Raw genomic sequence first — 12,457 nt, forward strand, 5'->3', positions numbered from 1 at the left:
AAGTGGTAATAATGCTTGATATGGAATTACCTGCCTATACAAGCAGCTACATCAGTCTGCCTGGACCAACGGACTTAAATGTCAGACTTTCCAAATGTAAAAGTCAGAGATGCACTGTAGTCTGCATCTGATATTTACAGTTCTTTCTGGCAAAGGTGAGCTGACTTTTGTTGCAAATGTTTCTCTATTGCAAATTGGAAAGAGTTTTTTATTTGTTCATATGCCTTTAATATTATTACTTCCTTTACTTTTATTTGATTTTCCAAAAATCCACAAATGCATTTGAATGCGCCAATGGTCCTTACCTGTGGCTACTAAAAATAGTAGTGATTGGGAAAAGTCAGGGGTTGGATTTAGGAGAAGACTATTGGTTATTTATTTAAATAATCTCAAGATGCAGAAGAATAAGTCTTTGGAAAAATTAACTCACATTTCCAGAGCTGTTTCAGTTGGCTTCTATTCAGAACATGAGCTGAGGGAGGCCCCGATCTGTAATTTTACTTTCTACATCACCCCGGGGCCCCTCCCCTTTTTCCTCTTGTCTCTTTTCCATCACCATTTTATTCTCCCCTTTTCACTCTCTTCCTCAGACCAGGAGTTATATTAGTTGTTGTTTTTTACTGAACAGCTGTGTTTCACATAGTTCTTAGTGCTTTAACCCATTTAATCTCTCAAAAACAGCATGTGGGAAGGTATCGTTATTAATTCCATTATACAGAGGGGGAAATTGAGACACAAAGAAAGAAAGAAACTTACCCAGGACCAAATATCTAGTAAAGGGTAGAGCAAAAATTCAGATCTAGTCCTTATGTTCCAAGAGCCTGGGCTCTTCACTCTTTGCTGCCTGACCCAGAGTTCAGAGTGGTAAATAGTAGTGGGATAAAGATGAGTATTCCAACCAGTCCATTCTAAAGGAGATCAGCCCTGGGTATTCTTTGGAAGGAATGATGCTAAAGCTGAAACTCCAGTACTTTGGCTACCTCATGCAAAGAGTTGACTCATTGGAAAAGATTCTGATGCTGGGAGGGATTGAGGGCAGGAGGAGAAGGGGACGACAGAGACGACAGAGGATGAGATGGCTGGATGGCATCACTGACTCGATGGACGTGAGTCTGAGTGAACTCCAGTAGTTGGTGATGGACAGGGAGGCCTTGTGTGCTGCAATTCATGGGGTCTCAAAGAGTTGGACACAACTGAGCAACTGAACTGAACTGAACTGAAAGATGAGTATTGCATTTGGTTAAAGAACAACAAAAACAGTTTTTCTGCTTCCCCCATTCAACCCCTCATTGCATTAATAATGGGTCCACTTCTCAGCACATCCAATGGAAGAATCCAATAGAATAAGTACTGAACTTGAGATTTTATGTTATCATTTCTAATTCAAAAGCAGAACTTGAAACCAGTAATAATCAGAAATAGCAAGCTGTAGTTGAGGATGTTGCAGCCTTCTTTGAACTGAGTGGGAGCAAAGGCACAGTGGGAGGCACAGTGGTCCCTGGAGTCAGCCTTTGATGGACTACGATGTGGTCTGGCCAAGGGTCGGCCACACTCGTAGCCCACCATTCTGGGGGCCCTGGAGGAGGAGCACAGGGCAGCAGCCGTGAGAGCTCCCGCATTAGTGGGTGGAAGGGGAGGATGCATAAGAGACCAGCAAGGGAGAGAAGTCCCCTGCTACCCCAGACAGAAGACAGCCTGGTTCAGCTTTACAGGGCTGACCACCACCTACCATTTGACATGTAGGAAGCTGAAGATTAGCCGAACAGCTTACAGCTAGTTCTAAGGAGACTGGAACTAGTCCTGAAGGTCTTGACTGTCATTCCAGGGATTTTTCCAGTACACAGTGAAAAAAAAAGGAATCTTCAATAAAAGTAAGGAAAGGAAGGTTGTGAGTTCTGGAACTGCCCTTAAGGAGATGTTCTTTCAGTGCTGCCTTCAGTGATGCGATAAACCACAGAGTGGGTAATTGTCGCCTCTTTCAGTGGCTATGCAAACCTGATTTCCTGAAGCACAAAACTTGTCTTCAGGGGTCCTCTGAGGCAAGGTAGACATCCCACTACCTAATTAAATCCAGTCTGGTAATTGGTCAGTTAATGGAAAAGTTGGTAAAGCAAGAAAACATGCAGATCTACGTAGAGACTTAAATACTTTGTTTTAACACATGGGCTTGTATTCATTCAACCATCTTCAGGCGCAGGAGCAAAGGTACCCTTTGAGTAGGTATCTTTGAAATGAAGTACCCCCTTGTCTTTCCTGTATCTCCATAGCCATCAGGTGGGTTTGATTTTCAGTTTTAACTTAATATGCCTCTATCTAAGCACAGAATCTTTCATCTTTATGATTTTTCTCAGTCTGAGTTGGATTGCTCACATTTATTTAATAAATTTTATTTGATATAATTTAATACATTTCTTTAACAAATATTTAATATAAAGATGTTTATTTAATACATTTATTTAATAAGTGTATTAAATAAATATTTACTTTTGCACCCCATCTTCCCCATGTCTTTCTTAAGTTAGTTTCATAGGAGTAGCTCCCATTCCTTTCACACTCATATCTCATTATTTATGTGACTGCTGTTTAATTGGATTCATAACTAATAAGAGCAGAACTCACATAAAGGTTGGGTGTAAAACAGTAAACCTAAAGCATTTATTGGAAGAAGAAGTAAGATGGGAAATAATTCTCAGTGTGTTGTGGGTGGGTTTGTTAATCCATTGTGTTGGCTCAGTAAGAATTGGCTAAGTGGGTGTCTATTATGGATATAACACAAGTTGATAGTAGAAAATCCTATCCTTGGGACAGTAAATGCACCTGCCTCTTGTGTAACATCTGAAAAATAATGAGAATAATTTAAGGAGTAACTCATTTTCCCTCAATCCTGTGAATATGATGAGTGATGTTATATTATTCATTTTAATAACTATCTCTAGAACTGTCATTGTTATTCTTAAAGATTTATTTTTATTTTACTTTGACTTATAATTTTGTTTTAACCTAAGAAAATCCACTTATAAAAGGTGAGTGTGAGCATTGCCCCATGGAGATTATTGATCACTGAATTCAGAACACTATCACAAAATGTTTTTTTTAATTGAAAATCAATCTATAAATAAATGGTGGAATGAATTATAGGGTAATGTATTAGCCATAGATAATGGAAGTGCTTAAAATAATTTTTTTTAAACTAATGGCTAAAATTATTATGAGAAAAACCATTCTATTCCATTTCTTAAAATTGTTCTGTTTCATTTAAATGTGGTTTAGATGGTGCTGGGGGAAAAGATGTGTGCCCCTTAGGGATTGTCAGAAAGAATCAAAAGCAGCTTAGCAAAGAGACAGAAATGGAAATGTGGTATTTGTTGGGGGAAATGAGGGTATGATTAAATAAAGTGGAATCAGCTCCCATGTTAGAAAATCCCTTAATGGGGAGGTGATGCTTGAAGCCTCTTTCTGTCTTCTGAGAAACCTGGACCAAGAGGCTGGCCAGCCAAGGATGTCCTGAGCCCCCACTGCGATGGGAGGAGAGTGAGTTTCAGATTATATTTATTTCTCAGGCCAAGTTCAACCTCCTGACAGCCCAGCTGAATGACAGTCTTCATTAGATTCAGGAAGGATCTGAGAATTGCAGCCTGGCCTCTCTCTACATTGCCGGTCTGCTTCTAACTTCTATAAAGAAAGCAGGTCCTAGGAGAGGCACAGACTTTCCGCTCACCCTTAGGATATCTCCAGCTCATGTAGGAAGATCTTGCTTGTTCTGTGTCTTTGGAATTAAATATTCTGGGGTCTGCATCTCCCCCGCTCAAATATGTATTAGAGAAATACAAACTTTAAGTTAAAAAAAGTATCAGAGAAGTTATATGTTTCAATGGAAAGCACAGCAGCCTAAAAAGTGCTTTCAGATTCTAAAGTGCACACAGATTATGTGGGAACCTTAGTCAGATTCAGATCCTGAGTCTGTAGGTCCAGAGTGGAGCCTTAAAGTCTGCATTTTTAGCAGGTTCCCCCCCACCCCCCGACCCCAGGGTGCCAGTGCTATTGATCCAGAGATCATACTCTGGGGAACAAGGATCTGGAAGACCTGAATTCAACTGCTGGCCTCTCTCAACCTCAGTTTCCCCACCTGTAAAATGGACTAAAATAGTTTTAAATTCTGTCAGTAGCCTCATGAGAAGTGGTGACCAGAGAAGGCTGGTCCATGTTAAGAGCTTATCCCGCCTCTCAATTTTCAAGGACTCCCTGTCTCAACACGGTGAAGACAAATGGAGTCATGAAAACAAGGCAGCCTAGCCTTTCCACTCTTATTCACATCTCTCCCCCTCAAGTGTGTGCCTTTGCTAATATTCAGAGGTTTCAGCTTTAATTAGATCACGTGACTGAAACATGCCTCTCCTAGTTGTGCTGTTTGTCTGGAATAAACTGTTGGGTAGGCGTCATCCTGTCCGTAGCGTGCCCAGCGGAAGTCTAGCTACAATTGGTCTAATTACCAGTAGTAATCCACTGTAGACACCAAAGATTATTATTATGTTTGGATCTGAAACATTTTTAGTCAGAGTCAGATTGAGATGCTACTTTTTTTCTCTCTAAACCTGTCACTTGGTGGAGGAATTTAATACTACATTGAAATTTTTCTTATCCTTTAGAGTCCTCTCAGATGTTCCGTTCTCAGCAAAACCTTTTCAGAAGCCACAGTCAGAATTAGTGGCCACCTCCCGCCCCTCGGCCCCAGTCACCCCTCCACCGGAACACAGGCCTCACAGCGGGGCTCACTGGGTGATGGTCTCCCTCCCTGAATTACAAGCGCCTTAAGCCATCTCGATGGAGTAAATGCGAGTTCAGGGACTCTAGCCTGGTTCCTGAGGGCACTTTCTGTCTGGCCATGTGTCCCCAGGAGGCCATGGAAGGTCCTGCTCCGGGTGCCCCTCTCTGTACTGGCCCTGGGCAGTGGGCTGTCGGGGGTTCTGTGGAATAATGGATGTGAAACTGTCTCCTTTCTCTCCTGGCTTAGAGTAGGCATCAGAGGAAGATTTGCCAAGTTTTCCTTCCTTAAGGTCAAGGATCATGACTTATAGATCCATGTATTTCTAGCCTTCAGGAAAAGTCATACATAGTGGGTACGCTCTGTAAATTCTTTAAAACTGGATTTAATAGCCTCTCATTTAGGGAAATTGGGTGTATTTATTTTAGGCATAGAAATAATAGAGATGGAGAAATAACTGTTTGTTTTTCCCCTACTAGCTGATAGGGAATGCTCTTCTGAAATACATGAAATGTGTTTTGAAAAAGTAATTAAAATCCTGACAGAGATTTATTTCTGGTTTGCTTAAGCTTAAAAATCTGAAAGATTTTTAAGGAAGACTAGATATGATGAATGCTGCACAGGGGCAGGGTGGGGGAAGAAAACCTATATTTAACAAGTAGTTCCTACAGGATATCCATTTTGTATATTTATATGTATGAGCTTTCTGGAAGAATTGGAAAAAAATTGCTAATGGTTACCTTTGGGAAGAGGATCAAGGATTAGGGAGAAGAAGACTTTTATTTTCATTTTATACTTTTCTGTGTGGTTTGAATTATTGGCCATGGGGGCACATTTGAGTTAAAAAATATATATATAGATAGATAAATAGATATCTGGGGGAATTGAAAAATAGGCTATTTTTCTTTTTTATATATTAAAATCTCATAAGTATTATCTTTAAATTTTATTTGCAAGGGGCTTAAGTACAGGGTGCTAATAATAAATGCAGATTTCCTGTCCCTTTTCAAGTCACTAAGCCGTCGCCCTCGCAGGAATGAGCTCTTAGCCGTTACTACCCCTGAGGTTTAAAAAGCTCCCAGGTGGGGCTAAGTCCTTGCACTCCTGCTGAGCGGAGGAATGTAGCATCCGGTTATGAGCCCTGAAAATGCTAGAATCATTACTCTGTAAGGCTCTAACCTGGTTTAGGGAAGATGTAGCTGCAAGGGATGGCCCAGAAGGGGATGACAGGACATGGAGACCCGCCCAGAAGGACCATCATCCATTCTGAACTGGAAAAGTGAGGGGGTTATAGCTCCTTCAGAGCATGGCACAGGAACCGACTCATTTTGGGCTTCCCAGGGGGCACTAGTGGTAAAGAACCTGCCTGCCACTGCCGGATACATAACAGCTTCCATCCCTGGATCGGCAAGATTCCTCTGGAGGAGGAAATGGCAACCCACTCTAGTATTCTTGCCTGGAGAATCCCAGGAACAGAGGAGCCTGGAGAGCTACAGTTCACGGGGTTGCAAAGAGTTGAATACGACTCAAGTGACTTAGCACGTCTGTGCTGCTCTTCGTAGCAAGAACTTGGATTTTCCTTTTTGCTCTAGCACCACCCAGCCGTTGGCAGCATCAGCTCCCTTACCTCCCCCACCAAGGGTCAGGGATGTACCCATCTGGAGTACCAGAGAGTAAGCAGTGCATCCCAGGTCACATACTTGGGTGGGACGAAGCAGCGTGTCCCCCGAGCTCCCATCCGTCATTTTCCACTACCCAAGACTTAGCTCTAATTCTATGAGGGTGGCGTCCAGGGAGAAGGCACCTCTGAGACTTTTGAGGTACCACTTTCAATTTTAGATGTTACCTCCACCCAAGAGCCTGGACAAACTGGGATGTTTTCCCAGGAGGGCAGCCAGGAGGGTTAAAGGAATCATCACCACGTTGTACAAAGAGACGGACTGGGATGTAGGCAGCACTCACTTCTCTGTGGTTAGATCATTAATGTCCCTGTATGTCAGCTTCCCACCAATGAATGGTGTTTCCATAGTACTCACCTCAAAGGGTGGTAGAGAGGATTATGCAAGTTAATTCACAGAAAAGTTTAGAACTGGTAACGGTTCCACAAGTGCCAGTGACCATTTTTTGTTCCTGGGGCCAGAGCCACAAGAAAGAGTCCCAAGTCTTTAGATGGCAACAGCCATGGGCTGCTCCCGGTCGATGCAACTCACTTTCTGACCTGTAGGCATTTCTAAAGACAGACATTATTATCAAGCAGCTTGCACGCATGCATGCTAAGTCACTTTAGTCACGTCCAACTCTTTGCGACCCTATGGACTGCAGCCTGCCAGGCTCCTCTGTCCATGGGATTCTCCAGACAAGAATACTGCAGTGGGTTGCCATGACCTCCTCCAGGGGATCTTCCCAACCCAGGGATAGAGCCCGCGTCTCTTATGTCTCCTGCATTGGCAAGCAGGTTCTTTCGTTCTAACCTGGGAAGTCCATCAAGCAGCTTAGCTTACTGATTAGTCTTCTGAGAGGCATGAGTGGCAAATTCAAGCCTCTTAGGCTGTAAATAAGAGATACGCCCCATATTCATTTTCCTGGGTGAATCTGCTCTGCGGATCCCTGTGCACTGTGCTGATACATTCTTTAAATTGTCTTCTCGACATGCGTTGGGCCTCATGATATGAGTAACCTCTTTATTGAGGAGGATGGTCTTTTTACGGTCAGCCACATAGTACAGAGAAAAGTAGGCCGTCCCTACCCAGGCAAAGGATAACCGCCCATCTCCTTTCAGCAGCCCAGTCTAAGTAAAAACAGCTTCTGTTGTGTCTTATTGTATAATTGCTCCAACATTCGCCATTCCCTCTAGTTGTCTAGACTCGTCTGTCTGCAGAGCAGCATCTGCATGTCATTGATGTGGGGTCACCAGACCTTGCCAAGTGCTTTCCTTCTGGGTCTCATTAATTTATTAACTGTTAGCAAATGAATTCATGTGAATGTTTAAGGAGGATATTTCCCTAACCTAAAGCAATAAATAAGGTAGTGTTTTCTCAGCTTGTAACCTAGATGCTGCTGGGCACCTTCAACACTTGTTTGAGAAGGGACTACTCAAATGGTGCTTTGGTGAAGCAAAGGAAAAAAGCAGAATTGAGTAAAAGATGTAGCAGGCAGCTTTTTTAAAGCCAAAACTCTTATTTATTAATTATGCCATTTCCCCTAGACCTTGCATACCCTTTTGAAAACCTTCCAAAAAATAACATTTGCCATACCTAATATTGTATCATCCTATGGAAAACTCTGGACAGAGTTTATGAGGGCTTGGTTTTTTAGAAGAAGCAAGTGAATTGGAAAATTCAGCTGTTTGCTCAGTGATACCAAGAGGGGCATCTATTTAACTCTTGATTTTTCCATTTGTTTCCTTTACGAAAGCAAAGCCAACCATGGTGAGTTGAACAACCCCAAACCACAAGCAGCGATTTTCCTTCTTCTTAAGCTCCTGATGCCAAGAAAAAGTTTTTCTTTTCTGAGCAGGATTTGGGAGAGACCATTTTGAGATTAACTCTTGTAAACTTAACCTTCCCTAACATCCCTTCCTTTCAAGGAAGGGCCAGGGTTTTCAGGAGAACCAGAGAGAAAGAACCTAGCGATCTTGTAGAAGTTTCCTAGGAGTCTGGCTGTGGCCCAGGTCATCTGCTGCAGCGCAGGCTTGAAGCAGGCTAGAGGATCCGTTTGACCTGGGAGCCCCTGACTCAGTCTCCCATCTCGGCCTTCCTGTGGTGCTAAGCTGGGCATTTGGACCAAAGATGACACAGCCATGAATCAAAGTGTGGGGTTGTTCTCTATGGGGACTCCTCATGCCTGCCCACTGGGGGTACCCTCCCCACAAGGCTGGGGAGAACGTGACCGTCTCATCTTCTGCCCTTACCATCACCCATGGCAGCCTGAGGAAACCCACAGAGCTTGTTTTCCAGCTTGAAAGCGGATTCATGGATCCTGCAGAATCTATTTGTAAAGGAGCTGCTTTCCCACGCAGAATTCTAGGACGTCTCCTGCCCCTTGTTCACTTGCTGTTCCGAGTGTCGTTCCTGCCCGCTCTGACGTGTTTCTTTGTTTTCTGTGTGTTGCAGGCAGCATAGTGTACCTCGGCATGATGGTGGGGGCATTCTTCTGGGGAGGCCTGGCAGACAAAGTGGGAAGGAAGCAGTCCCTTCTGATTTGCATGTCTATCAACGGATTCTTTGCCTTCCTGTCTTCATTTGTCCAAGGTTATGGCTTCTTTCTCTTCTGTCGCTTACTTTCTGGATTCGGGTAAGGCTTTTCTCTTTCGGATTTTATAGTAATGTGTTTATTCTACATAAAGACATAATGTACGTGTTTTCCACTCTAGAGGCTCTCATTACCAAAAAATTATCCCTTAATGCATTTCCTTTCCCATCTTTGTGTCAGCCTTAGGAGCCATAATGCTGGTTCTTAGAAATATAATTATCAACCTTTAAATCCAGAAGAGAAGGGAATACGCATCTGTGTTCCCGTGGCTGATTCTTTTAGTGCTTTATGTCTAGGAAATGGGTGTTGTTTTCAAAGGAATGCTATATCTGTGGCAGTGCACATTTATGAGTGGATGTTTTTTTCTTCTAAAAATTTAAGCCAGAAATAGCTTTAGTCCTACCTATTATGAACTAATTAAAGGTTTGAACCATTCAACAATGCTCTTAAATCCAAGATGAGAGGGTCTCAAGTAAATATTGTTTAATTGATCCATGGTAACTGCAGGAGACCACCTGCAATGCAGGAGATCTGAGTTTGATCCCTGGGTCCGGAAGATCCCCTGGAGAAGGAAGTGACAACCCCCTCCACAGAGGAACCTGGCAGGCTACAGTCCGTGGGGTCGCAACCAGTTGCAACATGACTTAGCGACTAAACCACCAATAGCATATTTAACTAAGTAGGAAGCCTGCTTCATGAGATGCAATAGGTTCTTTTTATAGGTTCCTAACTTCTGGTGAATCAACAGAAGTTGTGCTATTGACAAGTGCAGTGGCATAGTATAACCAATGGTTAGTCGTTTTTGTTAAAGAACTTGAAGCACTCGTTACTAAATTAAGCAAATCCACAGCTTAGGAAAACCCAATACTTCAATTAGGAGAGTCCAAGAAACTGCTTGAATAGGAAAAAAAAATAGTGTAAATATAAAATTTCTGATTCATGCTTAAGAACTCTGTTTAAGATGTTGTTTAGAGATGTTGTTTCTGAGGGAGTCTAGCATAAGATGAATCTATAGGAATAATATAAAATAAAAGAAAAATGAATGAAGAAGGGGCAGGAATCTGTGCTGGGTTATGAATTTGAGAAGCCGATCAGTTGTGGTTGATGATGTTGGTCACCACACAGCAAAGCCCAGTTTTGCCCAAAGAGGAGGTCAAAAAGCTGCAGCCCATCTCTCTTAATTACATATAGTAGTACTTTAAAATCAGAGCTAAGATTAACCAGAATATAAGACATCAAAGAGAAAGACTATGTAAGTGGATTATTTTAAGAGTACAAAGGTTTCCCCGTGCAGACTAATGGTTCACTTTCATAATTCATTCAAAACACTTACATTTTTATATTGTTTTCTGCCACAAGATTTGTTCACATATTGAGATTGGTGGATCCACAGATTTTTCTGATGTTTTTTTTTTTATCTTCTGGAACCTCATCTGTGCTACATTCTACACACAGGATGTGTGTGCATGCTCAGTTGCTCAGTCGTGTCCGACTCTTTGCGACCCCATGGACCATAGCCCGCCAGGCTCCCCTGTCCATGGAATTTTCCAGGCAAGGAGACTGGAGTGGGTTGCCATTTCCTATTCCAGGGGATCTTCCCGACCCAGAGATCAAACCCATGTCTCTTGCATTTCCTGCTTTGACATATTCTTCACACAGGGGGCACTTGGCAAATGTGTGACTAAGTTGCAGGAATCTCAGGAGTTCTCCTTAGAGTGAAGACACTGCAGTAAAGCAGGAGGGTTGGAAAGTTTGGGAAAGTGTGAAAATATTTTTTCCTTGGAGAAAAATGATCAGAATCAATCATTTGCTTTGTATCGATGGGGAAAGAGGGCTTTTCCTTAGCAGAGGGGATGCTTGGTGTTCAAGGCTCTGTGTGAGACTGGCTGCACACGTCATCTGTGGGGAGGATTTCTGGGTCATGAATTCAGAGGGCTGCAGCCAAGCCAGTGCTGAGTGAGTTGAGATACCTGAGGAAGAGCAGGTGCGATTAAAGCTGCTTGTTAAAGGACCATCTCAGGGTCCATAGGATAAGACATTCTTGCCACAGGAGAACTTCCTCCTGCTTTTTCTTTTATGTACATAATACCGCTAGCCTGTCAGAAGAAGCCTAACAACCCAAGTTCTGAACTTTCCAGTCCTTTCCATTCACAGCCTTATCCAGAAAATATCAACAATATCCATAGACTCAAAAGTACCTGGCCGGGTTTGGATGATTATGGCAATTTTCATTGCCAGTCTAGATGAAGACATGGGCAACTCCATTGACTGCAGAGAAAAGGGCCATTCTGGTGGCTGTAGCATACTCCAGACTAAGGGGCTGTCCAGAAGCTAATTCAAGGGCAGCACAGAGACAGAGACGGCTTGGGTATATTCATGACATCATTTGCTTCTTTGTTGCCAACACATCATTTTTCAACCAGCAGCTCAGGGCTGCAGACCTCTAAATAGGATAATTTACCTGGCAAAGCACAGACTGTGCATTGCTAATTCAGCTACACTCTATCAATTGTGCTCCGAGAGACTAATGCACTGAATGCCTTTGCAAAGTGGGCACAGAATGGGGAGTCCAGAAATTCAAGTCCACCCTACCCCTGGCCTTACTGTGAGCCCTTGGGAAAGTCCCGCGGGCCCTCCAGCCTGCTGCTTCTTTTGTGAAAGGGAGAAAATAGTGCTTTGCATCCTACCTTTGAGTATGAGGATCAAGTGAGATTGCGTGTTGAATCTTGTCTTAAAGTGACAGCAGATGGAGAGGGGAAAAGAGGCTTCTTTCCGACTTTGATTCCCAGAGGGAAACAGAAAAGACTAATCATGGGCAAAGACTTGGAAGAAAACAGGCAAGTAAAATGGAGCATCCCTGCTCTCCAGAATAGTTGGAGAGTCCCTCAGCTGGGAGTGGGGCTTGCGGGGAAGCCATGTGAGCTTACTCACCTGGGCCCAGGTAGCGAAACACTCAGGACCTTGTAGGATCCAGCAGCTGAGGGTACCTGAGAAACACAGCTGTTAAGGGAAGTGAAGAAATCGGTCTCTCTTCCTTGGATGAGTTTGGTGCCTTGTTGCCTTCTCCTAACATATGGAGAGCTGCCCGGATGACAGAGGGGTTGTCTCGGCAGCGAGGGTTCATCTGGACACTCTCAGCTGAGTCTCTATGTTCTCCAATTCCATTCCAACTCAAAAACAAAACTCTTTCACACCTTCTCTTCTCCTGAAACCATGGAGGACCTTTCACAGTTATAGATGAGACCTGGCCCCTAGATGCTTCCTGTCTGCTTGGAGAGGGAAGGTACACAGACAGCCCTCCCGTTGTTGTTCAGTCGCGTCTGACTCTTTGTGACCCCATGGACTGCAGCACACCAGGCCTCCCTGTCCTTCACCATCTCCCAGAGCTTGCTCAAACTCATGTCTATCGAGTCGGTGATGCTATCTAACCATTTCGTCCTCTGT

The 12,457-nt window shown here is 43.3% G+C and overlaps 1 protein-coding gene across 3 annotated transcripts in view; it reads left to right on the plus strand.

The window, feature by feature from the left end:
- The window catches only part of SV2C (synaptic vesicle glycoprotein 2C), a 220,643-nt gene that overhangs the window by 94,324 nt on the left and 113,862 nt on the right, over positions 1 to 12,457 (plus strand). For 2 of the 3 annotated variants that reach the window (XM_005211209.5, NM_001192019.1), the window contains one exon: positions 8,875 to 9,055. The exons of the other annotated variant lie outside the window; for it this stretch is intronic. In XM_005211209.5, coding sequence (XP_005211266.1) covers positions 8,875 to 9,055 — 181 coding nt within the window. The remainder of the gene's footprint in view (positions 1 to 8,874; positions 9,056 to 12,457) is intronic. 3 annotated transcript variants of the gene reach the window in all.

The sequence above is a fragment of the Bos taurus genome, chromosome 10, assembly GCF_002263795.3.
Source record: "Bos taurus isolate L1 Dominette 01449 registration number 42190680 breed Hereford chromosome 10, ARS-UCD2.0, whole genome shotgun sequence".
NCBI lineage: Eukaryota > Metazoa > Chordata > Mammalia > Artiodactyla > Bovidae > Bos > Bos taurus.